At 40.5% G+C, this 24,443-nt stretch overlaps 2 protein-coding genes and 1 long non-coding RNA gene across 7 annotated transcripts in view; 2 read left to right on the forward strand and 1 right to left on the reverse strand.

Moving 5' to 3' along the window:
• The window catches only part of si:dkeyp-19e1.3 (TBC1 domain family member 10A), a 32,125-nt gene extending 25,469 nt beyond the window's left edge, over window positions 1-6,656 (reverse strand). Inside the window, exon 1 of one of the 2 annotated variants that reach the window (XM_061821446.1) lies at window positions 6,382-6,656. The gene's annotated coding sequence lies outside the window, so the exon portion shown is untranslated. Of the gene's footprint in view, window positions 1-5,336; window positions 5,598-6,381 lie in introns of those variants that run through there. The other variant, XM_061821447.1, reaches the window with a different exon arrangement.
• On the forward strand, window positions 6,614-9,728 carry LOC133501646 (uncharacterized). The gene is made up of 3 exons (XR_009795232.1): window positions 6,614-6,713; window positions 8,037-8,134; window positions 8,775-9,728. It is a non-coding gene; the product is annotated as an uncharacterized LOC133501646 (long non-coding RNA).
• A 1,822-nt stretch (window positions 9,729-11,550) lies between these two features.
• Window positions 11,551-24,443, forward strand: part of cpt1ab (carnitine palmitoyltransferase 1Ab (liver)) — a 29,649-nt gene continuing 16,756 nt past the window's right edge. Inside the window, exons 1-9 of one of the 4 annotated variants that reach the window (XM_061821787.1) lie at window positions 11,551-11,711; window positions 16,916-17,080; window positions 19,235-19,377; window positions 20,426-20,597; window positions 20,919-21,020; window positions 21,312-21,449; window positions 21,535-21,612; window positions 21,920-22,027; window positions 22,552-22,639. In XM_061821787.1, the coding sequence (XP_061677771.1) occupies window positions 16,940-17,080; window positions 19,235-19,377; window positions 20,426-20,597; window positions 20,919-21,020; window positions 21,312-21,449; window positions 21,535-21,612; window positions 21,920-22,027; window positions 22,552-22,639 (970 nt within the window). In that variant the 5' untranslated portion in view covers window positions 11,551-11,711; window positions 16,916-16,939. Of the gene's footprint in view, window positions 11,712-12,845; window positions 12,984-16,915; window positions 17,081-19,234; window positions 19,378-20,425; window positions 20,598-20,918; window positions 21,021-21,311; window positions 21,450-21,534; window positions 21,613-21,919; window positions 22,028-22,551; window positions 22,640-23,110; window positions 23,196-24,443 lie in introns of those variants that run through there. The other 3 variants (XM_061821789.1, XM_061821788.1, XM_061821790.1) reach the window with 3 other exon arrangements.

Raw genomic sequence — 24,443 nt, forward strand, 5'->3', positions numbered from 1 at the left:
TTGAGGAGGGGATGGGCTGTCTAAATTTAACCATGACCACACTAAGTTTTAGACACTGGAACGGCTGTCCAGCCAGTTGTTTCCCAGAATTAAGAATATTTTAGAAGGGTGGTATGAGAGGGTCAGGCATGTCAAGGGAACGTTTACTTAAAAAAATAAAAATAAAACCACAAGATCATACTCAAGGAGCCACAGTCTCATAAATGAAGCATCTTCCTGGCAGTGGTGGAGTCATGATAAAAGAAAAATGTAAGCAAAGTGAAGAAGACGTTATCTACAATTTTAACAACTACTGTCGTGAGATTACACTGGTACTTTGATATACGAGTTTTTGAGATACGACTTGCTGCCGGGACAATTATTTGCTTTGTGTTGCGAGCCATATTTTTAAGTATGAACAACTCCCGGTAGATCTCGTTGGAATCATTAAGATGCTGAAACGCACAGCTTCCGTTCAGCTTTTTTAGCTTCAATCGATCTTTCCATTTGTGTATGTCAGCTCAGTAGCATCTCTCTGCAGCCGTGCTAATATTTTGTTATTTTGCATTTAGTACAAATGAATTTTCAGCCATGCGACCCAAGAAAGCAATTGCTAAGGAAAGCGGTGAGAAGAGGATGATGTCAATGTATGTGAAATAATAGAAAAACACCAACAGGGTGTACGAATGAGCGACTTGGCAAAGAGTTATGACCGTTGTACGTCAACCATATTGGAATGAAAGGCCAATGAGGAAAAGGAGTCATCACTGGGTTTTAGTCACTTTTTAGTTAACCGTTCAGCAGCACACACCGGACGCTGAAAACTAGCTGTTGCTCCGCCACACATTCGCCTGCCTAGTCTGCTTTACGCCAGCCCCCTCTCTGCTCTTTTGGGGATACACTCAATTATAGCTAATGTATTTCAATATGTACGATTTTCAAGCAGAAGGAATACATCAAGTAGATAACGCCAGCCAAGGGTGTGAAAATTATTTTGAAGCTACAAAGATGAGGAGGAGCTGATGACGGAGGAATTAAAGGAGCGACAGATGCAGCAGCATAATAGGTGCAGAGTGAGAGTTCTGATGAGGAAACAGAGGAGGGGGTTACCTCTACCACCGAGATAAAAGAAGTGATGGCAAGGTGGGAGAAAGTTTCAAACTTTGTGATGAGAAAAAACATCCAGAAAACGTTGCAACTGGTTGCACTGTGGTGCTATGTAATGGCACGTGCCTTACACATTTCAGAAACACTCAAAAAGAGGCACAAACAAGGTATTTTTTTAAATGACCATCTGTTGACACCGAAGAATGCTTTGCAAAAAAGGTCAAAGTTGTGCAAGAGAAAAAAAACAAACAAAATTAAGCAAAACTGAAAAAAAAATCAATTCAACTTCATTAAGTGTAAGGTAACATTAAGCTAAGTGCTTCGTAGCTAAGTGAAATGATACACTTGCAATTAAGTTAGTATAAAGAAGAGACTGAGTGAAAGTGACTGACAATTAGGAAATCCTACACTTTCCGTCTGTTAGCCTTTTCCACAAACAAACTAGGTAAGTTCACTGTATAAGAGGAATTCCTTTCTTTCCATGTTCTTTTGTTTTTATACAATACAATATTTGTTATTTAAAAATACACTTCTTATTTAAAGCTGTGTAAAATTAAAAATGAGGGGGCATTTAGGGGGCTGGAATGGATTAATGGCATTTACATCAATTTCAAAGAGGAAATCTGACATAAGAGCAATTTCAGATAAGAGCATAGTCACAGGAAAAATTAAACTCGTATGTTAAAGCCCGGGTGTCATCCCTATAAACATTCTGAAATAGATATTGTAATGAAAAATACATATGACAGTATTCACTTCAATGTCTATACGGAAAAAAAAAAGTGAGCGGAGAGCGTGTCATCCATGCACAAAGTTGCGCAATTGAGTGTCCCTCGACATCCAAGTGGTCGCCATATTAGTCGCGTCCTCTGCCCTTGACGTCATCGTCACTTCCCCCGTTGAAAACGCGCAGTGCCTGCTACGATGGAAGCCGAACAACAGAGATATTCGCATTTTTCCGACGCCCCTTCTGACACCGAAGCTCTTTTCGAAAAGGACATTTCCACACAACCGAGTGAAGTTACCGGGGCAATATTACACTATTGTTTGGAGCCCTGAGGGCAATATTACACTATTGTTTCGAGGCATATTCAGATGATATCCGATCACGGCCAAACTGCATAGCGTCCGATCCACTGCCGCGGCGGAGATGAGCCATCGCGGCTCATCGCAGCCAGCCGGTGTGGCTGATGACAAAGCCGAGCGGTGCTGCTTTAGTCACAGTCAAGACGGGGCGCTTGATGCGCGCACACGACTGAGTAACGCATTTTCGGCTGGGTTCTTCAGAGCCGCCCCCGACGCAAAGCCTTCGCAGAAGCTGTGACCGCCGAACACAGCGCCTCAGCCGGTGTGGCTGAGTTTCTGGCCAGTGGTGGAATATAAGGAGGAGGTGGAGCCTAGCTATGTTGCTTTTAGGGGTATGTTCAAAGTCGCCACAGTACTCGATGAACACTATCGAGACATTGTTGGGTGGGCGACACGCACATCGACACATTTCATACGCAGATATTTTGTTACGTTATGAGACAGACCGATTACGTGGTCCGCCCCAAACTATTATTTTTTTTAGTAGCTGTATGCGCACATCAACACATTTCCTATGCGGATTTTTTACTACGTTAGAGAGATAGATTACGTGGTCCGCCCCAAACTATTTTTTTTTTTTTGAGCTGTATACACATCTACATGTTATTTGGAACCCACGAAGCTCTCGTCCTCTGCACCCGTGCAATCCATTTTTCACAACGAACAGGGTCTCTTTCAAACTTATTCTCCCGAGTGTTCAAGCAATGTCCAGCAATGCAATGAGCCAGCATTTTGGCTAACACGAAGGAACAACAAACTTCCTTCCCGGAGGTAAAACTAATGGAAACAAACGAGTCCACTAGGGGGTGCCTCTGTCCTGTACGTCACTTCCTTCTTCTCAAAAACAAATCCCTCGAGAGGATTTTCATGGCGGGAGTTACAAAAAGCTTTATACGTCAAAATCATGTCAAACACATGGGACTATATTGGCTGTGGGTTTTTCATTAATAATACACCAAAAATCATCCGTTTGACGACACTTGACCTTTAAGGTACCACTGTGTAGACCATCTTGAAAATATTTTTGTAAACTGCCCAATCTTGCTATAGTAAGGCCAGGGACAAGATCAGCACTTGAAAAAAAAAAAGAGAGACGGAGTATGTTCACTTTTGGTATACATATCATGATAATCTTGCAACTATACAGTGGATTGTCTTTCAGTCCTAAAGAGATCAAATTCATATAGCTATTACCTTATTCAGGCAATGTTACCTGTAACCTAACCCATGAACATGAAGTATTCCCGAGCAGAAACAAATAAAAGAATGGAAACAATCACTGAAGGGAATTTCCAATATAACCCAAAGTAGCAATTATACAAACTCTTATTTTGAATATCATGTCAGGGACCCGTTGGGGCTTTTCATTGACAAAAAATATTTTATCTATTATTTTGCCTTATTGAAAGATACAACATGACATCCTGTGGTGTTTTGTTACTGTGGAAAATTGTATCTAATTAATGTGGCAGCATGCCTACAGCACAGCCTGTTCATCACTATGTGACACAAATAGTGCTAAAAATAGACCTACTGTTGTTAATTCACTTCAGCTTTTAAAAAGTGGATTTGTTACTACAACTTCAGAAGAGTTGCCATTCTAATGTGCTCACGATTGACTGGTGAATAATTCATGCAATCAATTCTTTTTCACATGAGACACGTGAAATTATTAGCTTTTTATAACTGGTGCTATACAATTGTAACCATTATCTTTATGAGATGGGAAAAGTGATAATCTTCTCTTTCCCGATGAATACTGTAGTGGTTGGTCAATATAATTCTTTTATCCATCCATCCATCCATCCATCCATCCATTTTTTTTGCCGCTTATCCTCACGGGGGTCATGAGAGTGCTGGAGCCTATCCCAGCTGTCAACAAGCAGAAGGCAGAGTACACCATGAACTGGTTGCCAGCCAATCGCAGAGCACAACGAGACAGTCACATTCACAGTCCCACCTATGGGCAATTTAGAGTGTCCAATTAATGTTGCATGCTTTTGGGATGTGGGAGGAAACCAGAGTGCCTGGAGAAACCCCACGCAGGCACGGGGAGGACATGCAAACTCCACACAGGCAGGTCCGGGATTAAACCCAGAAGCACAGAACTGTGAGGCCAACCACCGTGCTGCCTAATTCTTTCATATCAGATGAAAAACTCTTATTTCAAATCAATATACAAAATCTGCTGATAATTTCAATCCTCATTAGAATGAGGATGTATTGGCGGGGGGCAGGAATGCCTCACGGCATTAACACATGATCAGTGTTCTTAAAATAGCATAGGTGTGAATGAGAGCATGATAAGTACTGTGATTATTTAGTTTGTCATTATTAGACATGTTTCAAATACTTATAACAAGTTACTGTTTGCACAAAAGCGTAATGCACCATTTGAACAAAAAGAAATCTTCCCGAGCCTAACTTTGGAAAATAACTGAACTTCTTTCTTCAGCTTGATTAATAGAATCAAGCCTCCTACACAAATTGTGCAGAGGAGACCACATACCACATCTGTGCAATAGAACCTCACAATTCAAACACCAAAAAGGTCACAGGGTTGGAAAGTAAACTAAAGTCAAAAAACTGGAACTGACATCATGCAAGACGTCAGCAATTCATGCAAGACTTCGGCTCAAGGACTAACTCAAAGTGTATTTTACTTTTCCTTCTGCTTTTTTTTTGTGTGAATTTTTTTTTCAAAGCATGATGATTGACCAGAAATTGAACTGCAATGTAGGAAACCACCTATAGCCAAAGCAATATGACAAAGTTATACAATACAAAATTGGAATGTGCAGCAAAAGTCTTCTGGTTTACTCTAAAGAAACTCACTTCATAGGCACTTTAAAGGCTTCCTTCCTGACAACTAATGGGAGGTACACAATGTATTGTTTTGAAGTTGAAATATATAACGGTTAACTTTTTTTTTTTTCCCCCCACACTTGAATGTATGAAGTCAACTCACCTTTCACATACACTCTTTGCCACTTTAACACCACACAAGTTATCACTTTCAAAGGGTTAGGTTGAAAGAGATGAGTTTCTTACATTGTGTGACAATTAAAATCCAACTGTTAAATGTCTAGTGCGATATATTGTGTGTTATAAATGTCTAAGTTATTTCCTTTAAGTTCATGATGGCGAACAAATCGGAGACTGACCAGTGTTACAGATCTATTCCACTTTATGCTTCTGATAGTCTTTGAAACATTATTCCTTCTTGCAATTTTACACTTTGGGCCTGGGCACACCTACAAATAGCAACATCCACATCTGCTACAACACGCTGAAGACAAAGACACACAAGATAAACGACGACATCTGGCACGGGATGGAGATCCTGGAGATCTCCCATTCAAATTGTCTGTGGACGTCCCCCATGCCCCCAATGAACCAATGGATAGGTTTCCAATTATGCCATCTTGTGTGTCATTGAGGTCAGAGAACACAGGTGACAGGTGAAGCGTGAATTTTTAGTTTTTTTTCCATCGTTAATTTATCCGATTGGTCTACCAATTGCAGTGACGTCATTTGGAAACCTGACCACTCGACACCCAATTAACATTCTAAAGAGGTCTGGGCATGACGTAGCAAAGCAGACCAGCCCCTGGCCTACTTCTAACGTCAAATAATTTGTGGCCAGTGCGAAGGGTTTTCAGCATCCACAGTACAGTATGACTGAGAAAATGTCATCACATATTCATGTACGCGCAGCTCCGGAACGTATGTCATTAAACACACACGATACCCAAGACTTGGTTTCTTACTTCCCCATGACTTCAATGTCTAGTAACTAGATTAGACTGTACTAATGGAGTTTTTTGCTATCACTTGCAGTGACGTTTTCATTCACTTCAACACCCAGGTAAGCCCGATTTGCCAGTGCCTCCATACTACACGGCGAACATGAATGAACGTCTAATTTTAGCGTTTAATTGTGTAGTTTTAAAGGGATGGCGAGGTTTCACGGGAGCATAACAACAACTGTACTCGCGTTATGGAACTTAAAGTCGAGTTGATCCTTTCCAGGTTGGGTTTATTTTCAAGTTGTAAATAGATTGTACACGAATATGTAGCCCTGGGTCGTGTACATCAAGTACAGTTATAGGTGACCACTCTAACACTAAGTGTCTTTAGCGGTTCTGCTATGCGACATTTATAAAACATACTACTGAGAGAAAGCTGACTTCTGTCGCTTCTGCTTACCTTTTGAGTAACTCCTCTTCTGCGCCGTACCAACTACAGGAAACAAAATCCACTATTCTCCTTCTCTCCGTTGCCGTCCAGTGGAATCGCTCATATCGCTGCTTGTATGCTTATAAAAAGAAAACAAAAAACGTGAAAAGGCGTCTGTTCGCTCTCGTCTCCAAATGCGATGCTAACCGGTCGGACTTAATTCCCTCAAGTGATGTGCACAGGCCACAAGCAGGCAACAGCTGTTGGGCACGAGAGTGCGGCGACTCTTTGGTGACAGTGGGGACGCACGCGCATCGCGCGTGCTCTCGACCAATGCGGGAGCGCGCCTCAGGCTCTTTGATGTGAGTCCACTTCCGTCTCAAATGTACTTCCCTACTAAAACGCATTTACAGTTATTTTTTTAGTTGGTCTAACTAAGCGGACAGTTCATGCTGATGAAGTACACAGTGTTTAGTTTTTCATGTTTTTGTTCTCGCATTCATTTGCACACTTAAATTACGTTTCGAGTAGGAGATTGAATGCAGTACCTATACAACCTGTAAATTCACTGTAATAAAATTAATTAGCGCCCTCTGTTGATAAATAGGACAACATACAAGCTGATGTTTTTACCTTCACTTCTGAGTTGAATTCTTTCCGTTATCATGAAACTCGGAACTCAATTAACTCGTAGATTAAATATATTCCAGCCTCCATCCCACTCCCCATAAAAGAAATGGATTTCATTTATGAAGTGTAATCAAGCCAAAAGTCATAGAGCGGTTTAAAAACAACCACAGCTACAACAAAGTGCTTTATTGTGAGAGGAAAAAAATATGTGTAAATTTTGGAATCTCTACATAAATTGGTCATAAAAGGTGGCCTGACCTTCATCCATATGACGAGAATAAACTGAGTCTGGTTAAACTAACACCACACAAAACACTTACGTTTTCATGTTTTTTTTTTCTTGCAAATAATGTAATCATTCAATCCTATAACAGAGTGGGGTAAATGAGGTTAAAAAAAATAGACCCCAAGAATGTCAGCTGAAGACAGAAAAGAAAAACAATGGCACACCAGCCAATATCAAATCCTTATCCCATTTGTAAAGGATGCTGGAGGAAGCAACATGGTATGGGTATGGGCGTGCTTTGTTTCCTCACGGCTTTGTCAGCTTGCTATCATCATTTGAAAAAGGACTTCACAAGTCTATCAAAATATTTTGTAGAAGAACATGAGGCCATGTGCAACAGTTAAAGTTCAAAAGAGGATGAGTGTTGCAACAATGACAACAGACAATGATCCAAAACACAGAAGGAACAAAAACTAAATTGGTTCAGAAGAAGGAAATACTGTCTTCTAGAGTAGCCAGGTCAAAGTCCGGAGCACAACCCATTTTGAGATGCTATGGCGTGACCTCAAAAAATTCACACCACACAAATCCTGCTTAACTGTGATAGTTTTGGAAAGGGGAATGGTCGAAAATGTATCCTGATCATTGTGTGTGCATCTGATCTGCAACTATGAGAAACCTTTACTTGAGGTTATTGCTTCCAAAGGCGAGTCAACCAGTTATTAAATATCCAAGAGTTCACTTACATTTTCCTTTCTGTCCTGTGAATGTTTACGTTATGCTCTGTAAAAATGTGAAAACATATAATTATGTCTGTGATTTACTGTAGATCAGGGGTAGCGGACCTGCAGCTCTCCAACCGCATGCGGCTCTTTGCCCATTTCCATGCGGCTCTTCTAAAGCGCACATGCTTTGCTTGAGGCTAAGGTATTTTTGCAAAACTGGCATGTGCAATGAGTGAAAATAGCTGAGTTTCCCAGTCAGATCGAAATCTTTGGAGAAAATAATTTGTCAAATTCGCTCTCAAAGTGGTGGGGAAAAATTTTGCTAAACAAAAATATGTGGATTAACACAGGAGGTTTATACTAGAGTGGGAGAGCTCAATTTTTGTTGTTGTTGTTGTTGAGCACAACAGCAACTCTCTGCCTTTGTGTCAGACGTCTTTATTGCATTTCGGAGCTTCAAATCTCCAGCGATACTTCAGCTCACTCCACGCTAACATCCACCTGAAATTTCCAAAAGCGACTGAACTTTGCAGTCACAAGTTAGTCACTTTGAAAAATCAGACAGAAAAGCAGATGCAGTTAAAAAAAAATTATATATACATATATATATATATATATATATATATATATATATATATATGAAGCATCAAGAGACTAACACTTGCATCCTATCATCTGTCTCGGAACATTGCAAGGGGCACAAAGCCCTCCAGTGAAGGGGAATTGATTAAAAAATGCTTTGTGTGTCATGTCCCTGCCTTCCAGTCCTGGCTGGGCGTGGCCAGCTGATTGGAGGCGCACACCTGCACCTCACACGGTCTGATTAACTCTGGTATATACAGTATAGGACCCTGAGGACCTTCGCCAGATCGTTGCCTCTCATGGTTCGTTCCCGCACTTCCGAACTCCTGACTCCGATCTCCCCTGTACCGACCCCTCTCTGCCCCCGGACCTGCTCTCTACGCCCGACGTCCTGACTACCGCTGCTCCACTTGACTGTCTGCCTGATCCTCGACTTTAGACCGAATAAACACTTTTCCCAAACTGCCTCTGCGTCTCCGGAGTCCTGCATTTGGGTCCTGCTCCGCACCGATGGGTCGTGACATTGTGCCCTGAAAGCAAATATCTTAACCAAATGGTATCAGATCTTCAACTGTCTCACCCAATGACTTAGAATAAAAACTGGACTCTGCACTCTGCATCCATCATTGGCTCCACCATGGTCAGCAGGCTCTGACTTCTTGTCAGGGCAAAAAGTATGGTAAACGTACACACATTGTTATGGAAAATGATGCAATAAATATAATAATTCATTATGAAGGTTACGCTGAAACACACTTACCGGTGAAAAGTTACTTCTTTGCGACCGCCTGCACGGTTCTCACAGCCAACAGCGCAACAAAAAAGCTAAACCTAATGTATCCCAATGAAATGTGATGTTAGTATGTTACACAATGGACAATTGTAAGGATGGCAAAGGATGGCAACTTTCACGTGAAATAGTACCCAAAGCAATGTTTTCTGTTCGGATGTTGACCATGTGAAAGGGGCCTGTGTGGGGTCCAGTTTTTATTCTGTCATTGGTCTCGCCATACAGATGGCGAAAGTTGCACTCAGACCTGCCATGATGTGACTATGTTAGTGTCGCATTAGATGACAGTTGTGACATCCAAGACATGAATTGGTAGTTTGTCTGTATGAGAGAGAGCAAACATTTTTTTTTTTTTTATGACTGGCTTGTGGTCTTGGTACTCTGGAGGTGTCAATTTTTCCCGCTATCATGTTGGTGTGTGACATTTACAGGAAACCTGTTTGAGGCAAGGTATGTTCGAGTAGGGAATGATGTTCATGTATATGATGTGGCTCTTTGTTCTTTCATGTGTATGATGTGGCTTTTTGGCACTTTCATGTGATTGTTGTGGCTCTTTGAAGTTACACAGTAAAAATCTGTCTCTTTAACTGGTTGGTCACTGCTGCTTGATCAGATGAAATTTTATCACTTATGTATGTATGTATGTAAGAAATTCCAAGGGTTCCATACTCCACCTTGCTCACTGTTGAACATGCCATTACATCAATGTGAGCATCTCCTCCTTGCTCCTTTTGAGAGTTTTCATCTTGACAGTTTTCCTGCACTAAAAGTGCACCCTTTTTTTTTTGCAATGAAATCAAAGTTCACTCTTAATGCAAATTGTGACTCGCTACACAATGCATAAAATTAATTGAGTAATGGCTCATCTCTCAAAAGAAATTTGTGGCGCTGGTGAATAAAGGTACAGGTACAGTATATGGTACTATATAACTATAAAACTAGAATATAGTACTGATAATTCATGTTTGACTTTTTTGTAAATAAAAAAGTTCAATGTAATAAATTAAAAGCCTTCATTATTGGTTTGGAAATGGTGTTGTCAATATTTTTACGGAATGGGATGTGCATTTGGTACCTTCATCACAATTACTAAATAGATTCTTTACAAAAACAATGTAACAGTATGCAGCTGCTCCACATACATCATCCTGAGGACTTCAGCATCAGTATTTTTCTGACATGGCAAAAACACTGGAAAGGAGAGGAATGAAGATTAGCCGTAGTAAAACAAATTAAATGTGGGTGAATGAGAGGGTCAGAGGAGGAAAAATTAAGCTCCAGGGAGAAGAGATAGGGAAGATGGACGACTTCAAATACTTGGGGTCAACAATACAGAGCAATGGAGAGTGTGGTAAGGAAGTCAAGAAACGGGTACACGCGGGGAGGAACAGTTGGCGGAAGGTGTCTGGTGTTCTATGTGACAGAAGAGTATCCGCCAGAATAAAGGGCAACATTTATAAAACAGTGGTGCCGGCCATGATATACAAATTAGAGACGGTGGCCCTGAAGAAACAACAGGAAGCAGAACTTGAGGTGGCAGAAATGAAGATGTTGAGGTTCTCACTTGGTGTGAACTGGTTGGATAGGATTACAAATGAACTCATTAGAAGGACAGCCAAAGTTGGATGTTTTGGAAACAAGGTGAGAGAGAGCAGACTTTGATTGTTTGGACATGTTCAGAGGTGAGAGAGTGAGTATATTGGCGGAATGGTACTGAAGATGGAGCTGCCAGGCAAAAGAGCGAGAGGAAGACCAAAGTGTTGTTGATGGGTGTTGTGGGGGAGAGTATGAGGACAGTGGGTGTTGAGAGAGGAGGATGCACGAGATAGGCTTAAATGGAAAAAAGATGACACGCTGTGGCGACCCCTAATGGGACAAGCTGAAAGAAAAAGAAAAACACAGTATGTGCAGATCGCTACAAATGTTTGACCAAGCAACCAAAACACAGAAAATGCTGACATCATCAAGGGCCAGTCCCTGGTTAACAGGAAAGTACCAACATTTCTCCCAAAAAATATTTGGTTATTTAACACTCTAATTTGTATGTAGGTGTGAGTGTTGATCGTTGGTTGTCTACATGTGGCTATTAATTGGCTGGAAACCAGCCTCACACCTAAATTCAGGTGGGATGGAGTTAAGCGAGCAAGCAAAATCATGAGGTTAATTTTTGCACTTTTCACTCACCTGTTGCAGTACCGATGTAGTCCTCTGCGTGCCGCTGCTGTACCGGAGACGCACGTGACGTGGCAAATGAAGTAGGCGTGTCCGACCGGGAGCATCTGATCTCATTCACGTAGCAGGCTGGCTAGCAGCTGGAAACTGTAGTGCTCAGCAGCCCAACGGTGTCACATTGTGCTCTATACATTCAAGTCTTCCACATAAAATCTCGGATTCATACGAAGGCCAGGTGGGTACAAACCGTCCATTGAATGGCGTCTTTGCCTGCTTTGTCGAACCCGCGAGGTACTTCAGGCAAAAACTCGTTAAATATGGCTGCGACGGATTTCAAAACAAAGATTTCAGTTAAATGTGGACGAATATGGTTCAAAATTATGATTATTTTTTTGCTTGAGTTGTGGCTGCAGGGAGTCACTTTCGTTGGATTGCTTTTTAAGGCTTCGGGAACAGACTAGAAAATAGTTTCATTTTGAGTCGGAACAAAAAACAAGTTCAAGGTGTTAAGAGTAAAAATGTTGAAGTCATTTAGAACCCACTCGTCATTCTACTCCTGGATGTTAAAGGAAATCGTCAGGGCTTTTGTTTTTTTCTTCGTATTAAAACACTCCCCGGTCATTATTGATGAAAACCATGTGTAACATGCTCCAGGTCGGCCCCATCACAAGGTAAGAGGTCCTCTTAACACTTAAGTAGGTAATGGTGCAAATAAAGGTCATTCATTGTCATGTCTACACACAGAACGCCATATCGTTTGCTCATAATTGCATTAGGTGTGTCCATCACGGTGGTCTGTGGTGCAAATTAAAAATTAAGAATTCAGCAACGAAACAAAACGTGAAATTCCACCTGTTCCTGAAGGTCAAAAAAAAAAAAAGTCGATTGCGTTATGGTTGCGTTTTGGCCATCAGTACGTAAGAGACATGATGCGCTTGCGGTTTATTTTTTTTCCCAGAAGACGGGATTTTGTTTGATGGAAAACACACTTTGGTTTATTTACACCGGGGTGCAAACTTGTGACCCAGTTGCTGACGCCCACGTGATCTATAGTCTCCTATATTCTTGGCAGACACGTACCTTTTTTTTTTTTTTTAACTATTTCTGGTGTTTGGTTATGACTGTACGTTTTAATTGCGAGTAATGACTGGATGATTAAATCTGTACCTGTACAGAAACGACGTTCCGTTCAAAATTAATGTGGGCGCGTTCATTCCCATTGGGAAAAATGTTAGTAACATGGGGCGATTTTGCTAAAACTTAACGGAACGGTTGTTGTGCGGCGTAAACACAACGGCACATGCTTGGAGGCGTGGGAGGGTTGGTTTAGTGCTGTTTCCAGTTTTTCCCCTCTGTAGTCAAGCGAGTGGCGACCTTTCCCCCAGTTTCCGCAGTGGAGGCTGGATCATGTGACCGTGGGGGGAGGGGCGTGTGCAGCCGCGACGCTGCTCTCTCCTCGCGGATTGACGTTTCCTCCAGCCTGGACTTTTCCTCCCTCACTGTCAGCGTGAGTTGTCATCTATTGTTACAAGCTTGTCTTGAAAGTGCGCGTCCAAACGTAAAAAGACTGCGCAAATGCTTATTCTTTCACATCGGGCGCCCGCAAAGCGTTGGAATCCACAGGCACACACCTCTTATTGTATAGTGCACGTAGTTTTAATACAACGATAAGTGGTATTTTTTTGGATGGTTTACGTGTTCATTGGGATGACCAGAACAAGTAACACAAGGAAATTATTTAGGCTGTTAAAATGCACTTGGGCTGGATTTACACCGCAGCCCCACATGTTCAATTCCTTAGCATGTAGTAATATGTATGTGCTTTATGTGAACGTCTAATGATTTCTATTTGTCTTAGTGCAAACCCACTCATTTAATTTGGTCGTTCTCTCCTCCACTGCAGTAAATCGCAGATTTTTAAGATTTTTTTTTTAAAACGGGTTTTCAGACAACACAAGAGCAAATCCTAATTTGGATACTTGCTTTCAGTGTAAGACCACGTTGTGGTGTATTTAGGGACAGACCAGTTTCAGTTTCTGATGTATGATAACCATGAGGAAAATGTTGCATTTTCATGGGATCCAGGAATTAGAGATCTAAAATCTCATTTGCAAATGTTTGAGTAAATTACATATTAACCTTTGAACCGGCTTAGTACTCTGGGTACATTCAAAGAAAAACAATTTTTCTAAATAAATTCAAAATGCAGTACAACACCAACAGTACTTGGAAAATGAGTAGCTACTTCTCTCCCTTGAGACATAATGTCCGTGGAAATGAACGGATGTTTTACACTTTCTAGTGAGTAACCTGGCTGCCTTAATAGCAAATCCATATCCAGAACCTTTGCAAAAAAATACGATCTCATGGAAAATTTTATTTACGTAATTCCATTCACAAATGTTAAACTTTCATAAATTGTTCATTCAGAGCCCACATGCTATATGCTTTTTCTCTAATTTTCACTTTCTGCTCATAAAACCCATGAAATCCTGAATTCAAATGAATTAGAATACTGAAATCACCACTTCTCAGTTTTTGAAGAGGTGGAAAGAAAGACAAGTTAGGGTTACATTAAATAAATTGACATATGGTGCATCTTCAATACTTAGTTGGAAATTCTTTTGCCTTAAACAAAAACTATTCTCATTTTTTGGAAATGGTCTGTAAGTAGCTACAGTACATCACATTTTTGTAGATGCAAAAAGCAGTTTTGATGTGAGTAACAGTGTTGTGGATAATGACAACCTTTCTGTGGCATCTCGGTGAGTCTATGCTTGCAGGGACCTGTTACAATAACACTGTTCTTTCAAGAATACCTGATCGAGTCACTCTCTTCAGAAAAAATTCCCTTAAATTTCTTCAGCCTCCTCAATGTTTAGTGCAAAGAAAGACATTACCTTTTCTCCATTGACTATTCTTTCTGTAAACTCTTAATTGACTATTGTTTTCAGGCCATAAAATGATGAAAGTCAACATTAGTTTATGTAAATTATGGCTTTGAAAAACCTATTAAATTTTGGACCGATCTATAGGATTATTTAATCTGTTTCATTGTTCCATCTGTTTACATAAAAGAACTTTGATCTAGAACACTGAGTACATCAACTTTACGCTAGCTAACCAGCATATAGCCTAAATCAAGGGTGTGAATGATATTCTTCCTGGGGCAGCAGTTTTGGTTGCCCTCAGAGAACTGGTTATCACCATGAAATTATTTAAATGTATTAACTCAACTCCTCGTCATACTATGACATAATTCCTCCATAATTTATCAACATTTTTTGGTAACCACTAACTGATAGATAACTTCTGTCATCAAAATTCAAAGGGCTTTGTAATCAAAAGTCAAAGGATTTAATAGCATGCCGATATTTACGTGGACAGCTATTGTGCAATTTACCAATCCGGAGTACAGTAAAGACAAAATTCAACGGGGGCATGAATTTGTTGCAAACGTACTGTGTGACAAAACTGTCGCTGCCACTTTCAACTGCACCGCAAAATTGGGCTCAGATGGAGGAATTGATCTGGTACGCGTGTGTGACGGAAGAACTTGAATACACATTCTCTCGACTTTGACAGCTCCCTAAAAACTACGCACCATTTGAGATTTGGCTCATGTGGTTTGACTTTGACCATTTTGGTCTAAACGGTATGTAATCTGAAGCTACCAATATTTTATTTGTATCAGATCAGAAAGGCATTTCAGTGTGCAAGTTCAAGATAAATACTGGTTGAGGAAAGAGAATGCCGCTGTCGCACTGGCCATCTTTTTTTCTAGGCTTTTTCACAGGTTGCTGTAGTATATGTTGGATAGTGATGTGGGATAGTCAGAAGTCGACCTGCATATTTGCAAGTTTTTGATATTGTATCGATTGTGTAACAAAAGAAAAATACCACCAGTGTCTTAGCATTGTGGGAGTCTGTGATTCATTTCCCACTCGCCTTTGTATAGAAACCAATGGACCTTTCCGACCTGTCACTCTTGTACAACAATAGCCAATCAGATAGCCGCATTGTCTTAACCCCTGGCTTGACACGCCCCTCTTGCCGTATTGTCCCACAAGCAATGCTGATTGTCAGTAGCATGCAGTTGGAGAAGTTAATGTTATGAAGAAAATGGTCCTCAGATGCGCTTGGGGAACGTGCAATTCTGATGAAAGATACCCTGCTAGATTACAAGGGACCTGGTTGATTCATTTTCCAAAGCCTAAAACACAGTTGACGAAATGTCTACGATGGCTTAAGGCTTGCGGAAGACCGCACGTACAACTAAATGTGAACAATATCAACAAACACAAGGCTGTAAGTTCAAAGATAAGTGAGGGAGAAGTATCTTCTCTGAGTTTGATTTCATTATTATCAGTGCTTTATACATTGCAGGAGAACCAACTTCCACTTTGCTAGCGGATCACTGACGCACTGAATGAAGTGTGTAATGTTTTATGCCGAAGAGTTGGGTTCGTGATACGTAAATGCGCGATTTCATGCAAGCGAAATGTCTATTTGCCTATTTGTATCACATCAGACTTTTAAAACAGAACACTGGATTCGATTACAAGCCAAATCAAATAAATACACCCACTCACTTATAAAGAGTACAATAATATTACTCGTGATCTTTCCAAGTAAAAAGTACTCACCCTGCTTTACATGAACAGTACAATGCCACTATTTTATCCTGTTAAAAGTTCAATATGAAGTTTGTGAGGCATCAAACGTTTTTGCATCGATCGCCAACGTTTCGCTGTAACTCTGACATTGTGTCCTGCTCCGTCCAAAATCGTAATTCCGTGTACATATCCTTGCGTGAAATTTTTGAGACCTCTCTGTAGAACTCTTGTGGACAAGCCTGGCGCTTTTGGAAAAAAAAATAGCCCAATATTATCTGGAATACGCGATAGAGAATAAACTTCAAACCTGTTCTGTTCAATCGCCATTTTGGAAGATGGTGCGACATGCCTACGGGGACAGCGCTTAAGATGGCCATCGGAATGGTCCATTACTGTCCCAGATGCTGATGCTGAAGTCACAATACAGTTGTACATCTAATTATGTAAATGCGAAAAGTCACATCAACTACATTACAGTATGTGTACATGTATTTTGGTTACAACGTCTTACTTTGGTAAGAGCACTCTGAAATGCACAGGCGGATAAAAGCTTTACCTTTAAAGGCTATAGTCAGTACCTGTTGTGCCGATTTACCGGAACAGCAGAGTTGTGAATGCTCTTCACATTTACAGAAAATCAAGATGTGAAGAATGAAGATGACTTCCATAATGCCAAACATACTTTTTTTTAATCACACTTTATGCATTCCACTCCAGTGTATGTGTCTATAAAAAGGTGAACTAAAATGTGAATTATGCACCTGCACGTCAGTCTTTACTTTGTGATAAATCATGAGGCATTCTTTCTCATTGTTTTCTATAGTAACTCGGTACAGAAGCAGCCAACATGGCAGAAGCTCACCAGGCAGTGGCTTTTCAGTTCACTGTCACCCCGGATGGCATCGATCTGCAGCTGTGCCACGAGGCTTTGCGCCAAATCTACCTCTCTGGCCTTCACTCATGGAAGAAAAGATTCATTCGCTTCAAGGTGAGAGGCACTGTGTTTGCATAATAGACAAAGTTAGATCCGTCAACCAATCCACGAAATGCAGAATGTTAGGTCACCAAGACAGAAAATGGGATGGCTGACTACCTGTCTATGATATGCTATTGAGCATAAAATGGATTGATTAAAGGATTGTTTGAAGCTGAACTCATTACAATCTTGTTACAAGTGGTGTCTTTGAACAATATAAAATACATGTATATCATTTACAAACCCAAATTCCGATGAAGATGGAATGTAGTATAAAATGTAAAAAAAAAAAAACACATTGCTTTGCAAATCCTTTTCAACCTTTCTTGAATTGAGTGCAGCACAATATCGAAGATTACAATATATTTAATGTTCAAACTGATTTTGTGTGTAAGTGTGTGTACGCATGTGTGCCATTATTCACACAAAAGCTACGACAAATCTGTTCAAACGCCATTTTGGAAGATGGTGGGACATGCCTAAGGGGACAGCGCTTAAGATCGCCATCAGAAAGGTCCATTACTGTCACAGATGCTGATGCTGAAATCACAATACAGTTGTACATCTAATTTTGGAAATGCGAAGTCACATCACCTACATTACAATATGTCTACACGAATTTTGGTTACAACGTCTTGCATGTTTACCGCTGTGGTCACCTTTTTTCTTAGCATCACTCTATAATAAGCATTTGGGACACTAATTGTGGAAGCTTTGTAGGTGGAATTTTTTTCCATTCTTGCTTAATGTAAAACTTTTTCCCTGGCAGCATCTTGGCGTAGCTGTCTTTTTTGCAAGTGAAAAACATAGCTATGGGTCGATGGCTCTCCTTTTCTTCTGGGTGAGAATATTTTTATAAACAGACATGACACCTTAAATTATGTTTGAGAACTGAAGCCGCAACGCTTTTTGTGGGTGCACCGAAACCCCATGGGCCCTGCCGGCCACCCGCAGTACTATGTATGGGCTCCTGGCGGCAACTCAACCCCACTGCCAGACGAGTGCAAGCAAGCTCAGTGCAGTTCGCTGAAGGACAATCAACCTTCTCCATGCCAAGTGTTCGGTATAGTACATAATGCGTTCAAATTGCCACATTTACATAATTGGTCAATGCCAGCTGTGTGGCTCTTTTGTGCTGAAGACAAAGAATCAAACACAAGTGTTAGAGAGGAGGAAGATGCCCTAACACTTTATCGCTTGACAGCCATGGCCAATGAATTTCAGCAAACTCCACTGAGCGTAGGTGCGCTTGTCCGGCAGTGGGGTTCTGGCGGCACTGCGCAAGCTGCACGCCGCCGTGATCGCCCACCCTCAGCACTGGGACCGGCTGCACAACCCAGGAACAACATGGCCGCGAGGCTAACATCACACGTCCGTAAATCAGTAGTGAACCTTATGTCCTTATTCCCATCTATCAGTGTATGGTAGAGTGCAGTAATCACAGCGTATTTTGCTGGCAAACAAAAAGGTGCAAAGTTGCGGCGCCTCAGAAGTATAAATGATATCTTCAATGATAGAAAGGAGTGGTTCATCAAGGGCCACCATTTCCATGATGAAATCACACACAGTCATCGGGTCATCTCTGGCCAGTTTGTTTTGCATTTTTTTTAAATGCAGAAAGTTTGAAAACACACACTGGTTATCGCCTGGCTGGCTTCGGGCCAGTAGCAATACTTGCGTCATTGTAGACTTTTAAAACACCTTTGTAGGAATGTAGACATTTCAAGTAGCTGATAAGATTTGATGTACTGAAGCTCGATATTCTTTTTATTGTTCATTTATTGATGTGACGTTATAATTCTTCATAGTAACCTCATAATTGTGTCCAATCTAACCTAATCTAATAAAGTTACCTAATCTAACAATATAACCTCCTATAAAGCTCGATTTAAGCAATGTTTGACATTATTTACAATTGTGTGGATTGTTGTACATTAACATGCTCGCATTTGAAGGTCTTCCACTCACAAATACCTTGGCTGTGAGTTCTCTGTTACAACCTTTGTCCATCTTAGCTGTGTACACACCACTATACTAAGTCACCTGACCACAATGAACAGATAACATTGTCCTCATTATCAGCGACACTACTTAGACTATAAATTGGTATCAATAATTGATTCATGGCTCCCCATGACTTTGTTCGTCCTTTCTAACCTTCCCCAGAATGGAGTTATGACTGGTGTGTACCCAGGCAGCCCTGCTGGCTTCATGGTTGTAGTCGTTTCGTACATGTCGTACAATAAATACAAACAGCTGGATCCATCTCTTGGCTTGATTGCCAAACTCGGACAACACATGCCTATTAGGTAAGCCCCTGAATGACCATGTTTAACAACTGTTTGCAAACAGTGTTCTACACAGATGATTATATGGCTGGAATTATGCCAAGCATGATATATTTTATTGTTTCACGGTGAATTATTGTTTTCGTCATGCACGTTAACACCTTCAAGTGTACCCTCTGCAACTGAAAGGCCACCGGTTCATGTCCCCGTTTGAGCGAATGTGATCGTTTTGTCCCTGGGAAAGACACTTAACCCAGATTTGCCATGAACACATCTGATTGGATGTTTGGTGTTGTTCGGAGGGGCTGTGGCCGCAAAATGGCAGGCATGCTTCTGCCAGGTTGCTCCAGGGTAGCCGTGGCTACACAAGTATCTTACCACCACCAGGAAGCGGCCACAGAATGAATAATGTCAATAATACGTGCAATCATAATGTGTCTTTGCGTGCTTAGATAAATGCTATATAAGTGCAATGTATTAATATTTTTGTCATGATTACTATTTAAGATAAATAATACAATAGGCCCTGTACATTTTGTTTTGCCATTCACATTTTTTTCTTCCTTTTCTAAACGAAACCACCACATGTATCTAAATAGTAATACAATAATTGGTGTCACCAATTAATGATACTTCTTGATTGAGACACAAACTTAGTGTGTCGAGGAAGCTCCAGGTTAAGGAAAGTCTTCGCCACATGTGCACTTCAAATGTTTTTTTTCTGAAATTGAATCATCTAATCTGTTTATTTTTAAGGATTATGTCATAAAATTAAATTGAGTTGTTAAACTTCTGGATTTAAAATTTGTAATAGGTTTGTTATAGTTGTTATAGTTTGTAATAGGTTTAAACCTTTAATATTGGCAATTAAAAACTGCCTGAATCTGTTAAAGGGTACCAAAAGTAGCTAAGATAAAAAATGACTATCAGTTGATGCTCTCCCCAATTTATTTTCAGTTCTTCAGGAATTGTTAATGTGCAAAAAGAATAGATTTTATAAACCTGTACCAAGGTGCAAGTAGCTAAATACTTAAATGGCAAATATTTTCCTTCTTTTTTCCCTGTGCAGTAAATATATGTCTACAGACACTCAGAAGATTGTTGGTGGAGTCTTGGTGGGCACGGGTCTTTGGGTGACCATAATCATGATCATGAGGAATGTTCTCAAGTGCCTTTTGTCATGGCATGGCTGGATGTATGCACGCCATGGCTCCGTATCCTGGTCAACTCGATTGTGGATGGTGAGACATAAGCATTGTGTAATGGTCTTGTAGTAGCTGTCTCTGTTTACTTAAACAATGCAAACATTTTGGAGGACATTTTATCAATGTTATATATAGTTTTTACTTATGATTATTCAAAATGTCCACAGCTTTAACCCTATTTCCCTTACTTTCCATAAAATGTTAGTTTTCTATGCATTTAATTTTATATTTATTCTATTAATTTGCAGTGTCAGTTAAACCTGGTGTGTCAGCCTGTTATGCATAGTTGTAGCAAGATGACGTTCTATTTGGTAAAAATGTTCAAAAGCGGTATACTGTACTGCTTTTCTTTTCCAGTTGTTGGTTAAGGTGTTCTCTGGAAGGAAACCAATGCTCTATAGTTTCCAGAACTCCCTGCCACGGCTACCTGTTCCAGCTGTAAAGGATACCTGCAGAAGGGTATGTTCTGGCTCGGGAAAAGTGGTATTGTTTGCTCACCCGAAATTTAGGTAAGCAGGAGATCAAAGTTTGTTTTTGCATTATACTCAAAGCTGAAGTGAAGAGTACATATATATGTTATTGATTAAGATAACCTTTATTAGTCCAGTAATGGGGAAATTTGCAAGGCTGTGTCAGCATATGTTCTCATGTTAGCAATTGAATGCCATTGTAGCCCAACTTTTTTAAGAATAAATGGTGTGCATTTATGCTTAATGCTAATCTTTGTCTTACATGTTTTAATGCTTGAAGTATCTAGAGTCGGTCCGCCCACTAATGAATGATGCACAGTTTAAGCGGATGAATGGACTTGCTCGAGACTTTGAGCTGAATCTGGGTCCTAGACTGCAATGGTACCTAAAACTGAAGTCGTGGTGGGCCTCCAATTATGTGAGTCAAAAATTATTCACACTTTTGAGATCAAGGTATATTACTCAATTTTGATTTTGTCCCTTCCTTACATATGTCATCACAGGTCAGTGATTGGTGGGAAGAGTATATCTACCTTAGAGGTCGAGGACCCATCATGGTTAACAGCAACTACTATGCTATGGTAGGAAGTCTCACCCCGTTATTTGTCAAGTGTCTAAAGAGAGTTGCGTTCGGCATTTTTCATACACATATCATACCAATTTGGCTTTTTGAATTCTTAGTACTATGTTTGAACAATGTTGATTTTTAACTTTTCAACTGAGTTGACCACAGAATCCAGGCCTAAAGCTGTTGTTGATTTTGGGATTCTCCCACTGTGATCAAACTCTACCAGACTTAAACAATAACATAACATGGCTTCTTCTCTATTTTTTACATTTACATGTACACATCTCGTGACAAGTGTATGGTCCTTTATCTCGCCCCAGGACTTCCTTTATGTATTCCCCACCTCACTTCAGGCTGCCAGAGCAGGTAATGCCATTCATGCTATCATGCTCTACAGGAGGAAGCTTGACCGAGCCCAGATCAAACCAGTGAGTGTGGAGCAACAACCATTTTAGTTCTCACTTCTTTTTACCCCATTACCTTCAGTGCAGACGATTTAATTTCTAAATGATTCAGTAGTCAAATCAATGCTACTTTAGTTTTTCTTGTTCATAATGTTCTATATATTTCTGGACGTAATCTTCAAGCTCACTGATTTTGGGGATGTTACTGGTGTACAATTTTATTCTTGTTTGAATTGTGTCAATCCTGTTAACTACTGAATTGTAATGATTTTCCTGAAATGTAGTGTCAGCTTTCCCTTAACTTATAGCTGTCTTTTTCTTTCACCAACCTGCATGAAGCCTATGTACACATTTCTATAATCCTGACAAAATCTTGGCACATTTTCTGTAGTATATTTTGAGAACTCACACTGACCTCAGCTCTAAAGACCCACTTGCTATATGAGCCTGTACAAATTCCCATGCATGGGCTTGCAATTTTAAACACTCACATTCAGTTGTCTCTGTTTTACTCTCTTGTCCTTTCGCTTTGTCGGATGCTGCGTTAGATATACTTGCTGGCAAACAAGGTTCCTCTGTGTTCGGCTCAGTGGGAGCGGATGTTTAACACTACCCGCATCCCAGGTTTGGAGACAGGTAAGACGAGAGCACCTGTGCTGTGCCCTCTGCCCCATACCCTACCCTGTGACCCAAGTCATCACAATGGCAGCAGTCATTGGAAACCCCTGACTCCTTGACTCTTTCTCAACAGTAAAGCCCTGAAGCTATCCAATCTCTGATTGGCTGTCATAGTTATTACTTCTAAAATTATCTTAAATGAATATAAGTAATGTGATGCATTTCTGAAAAGTATTAACATTGGTTATGTCAGGGCTTTGTTGTTGGTATTGAACGGGTTGGCCACTGGTTTCTGGTCCCTATTCAAATCCTCTCCCCTGGCAGTCTTCGGAGGTTCCTCCTGCTGCCTTCCAAAAAAATCGTCATCATTTCCTCTCCACCTCATTCATGCTTCTGTCCCTGTAGGTGTCTGTGTCTGCTGCTCTGTCTGGATTATGGTGATTTAGAATGTCATCTCTATTTGTTTGACTCTCCCCTCTTGCTTTTCAGCTCATGCTCCTAAACACTATTCCCATGTGTTCCGCCCAATACGAGCGTATGTTCAACACCAGTCGTATCCCAGGTGTAGACACAGGTAGAGTTTGCAGTGTTACTTCCTCCACGCTACTCTTGACTGTATTTCTCCTTGGGAAACGTATGTCTATGGAAAAAAATCTGACCAGACAGGATTTGTAATACTCATACTCTTTGCATATGTGGTGAATAATTTGCATGTGGCTGAAGTCCTGGTTCAATGTATAAAATGCTGCATAAGACCAAATATCCTGCACCAGCATGATAACTCATTCATGAGAATTGCCATACTTGTGTATTCCAAAATTGGAAATTGAGAAGTGGAAATACTTTCACAACCACCTTATTAGTTGTACGTTGCATTTACCTACATGATCCTGTTGTGCCTTAAAAAGTGGCTTTTTCGTGTATTTTCATGGTATGACATCATTACGGTCGTGTATTTTGATTCCTATTGAATGGCATGCCACAGATGTTCCAAATTATTTTCAGTTAGATAGCCAAATCCCAAAGGCGCTTTACTGTTGTCAGGTTGAGATGTGTTTTTTGTGGAAGCTCTTTTATTACTTTTGTTTAATGGTGTGTTCTAAAATGGACTGTGGCATTGAAATAATGCTCACTTAGTACTACGAAGCCCAAACTATAACAAAAAGAATATGCCTCACTTTCACCACTATCACAAAACGAAACTTTTGTGGTCCAGCAGTGAGTCACTATACACCTGCATCCTCAGTTTCCTGTTCTTAGCTGGTATTGTTTATTCAAGTATTACTGTATTGTGTGTTTAGAGATGCACTTACATCATCGGTCTTTGACTTACTTTTTTGTCAATCTTGACAGTCTCTTGATGCTCTTAGTTTTTTTTTTCTTTGAATCATAAAGATGGATAGGTACTGTCCTTTTCCCACTGCACGCTACCTGCGCTGATCAACAATTGCTGCTTTCCAGTGATAAAACTGGGTAATATGAGATGTAGTATTTGATATGGGCTCACATAATGTAAACCTCCGCTGGTTGCCCATTGTCCTCTATTGTGTTCGCAATTGGTGTGTCATTCTAGAGGTTAATGATTTATAGCTAGGAGCGGTTAAAAACACTAACATTAGTTAGGATCTTTTGTTTCTAATGACTATATTCCATCTCGAAAGTCTCACTTTGTTGCTGCACTCACTGACCTCTGAAATACATTTTCTCCTTTTCCAATGGTAGGTCTCATCTGATGGTAGTGTGTTGTGGGCTACCCACTTGTTTTTTTATTTTTTGTCAGTCCCAGTCAGAGGCGAGAAGAGCTGAATCAAGTCACTTTGGC

The sequence above is a fragment of the Syngnathoides biaculeatus genome, chromosome 6 (assembly GCF_019802595.1).
Source record: "Syngnathoides biaculeatus isolate LvHL_M chromosome 6, ASM1980259v1, whole genome shotgun sequence".
In the NCBI taxonomy this organism is placed as follows: domain Eukaryota; kingdom Metazoa; phylum Chordata; class Actinopteri; order Syngnathiformes; family Syngnathidae; genus Syngnathoides; species Syngnathoides biaculeatus.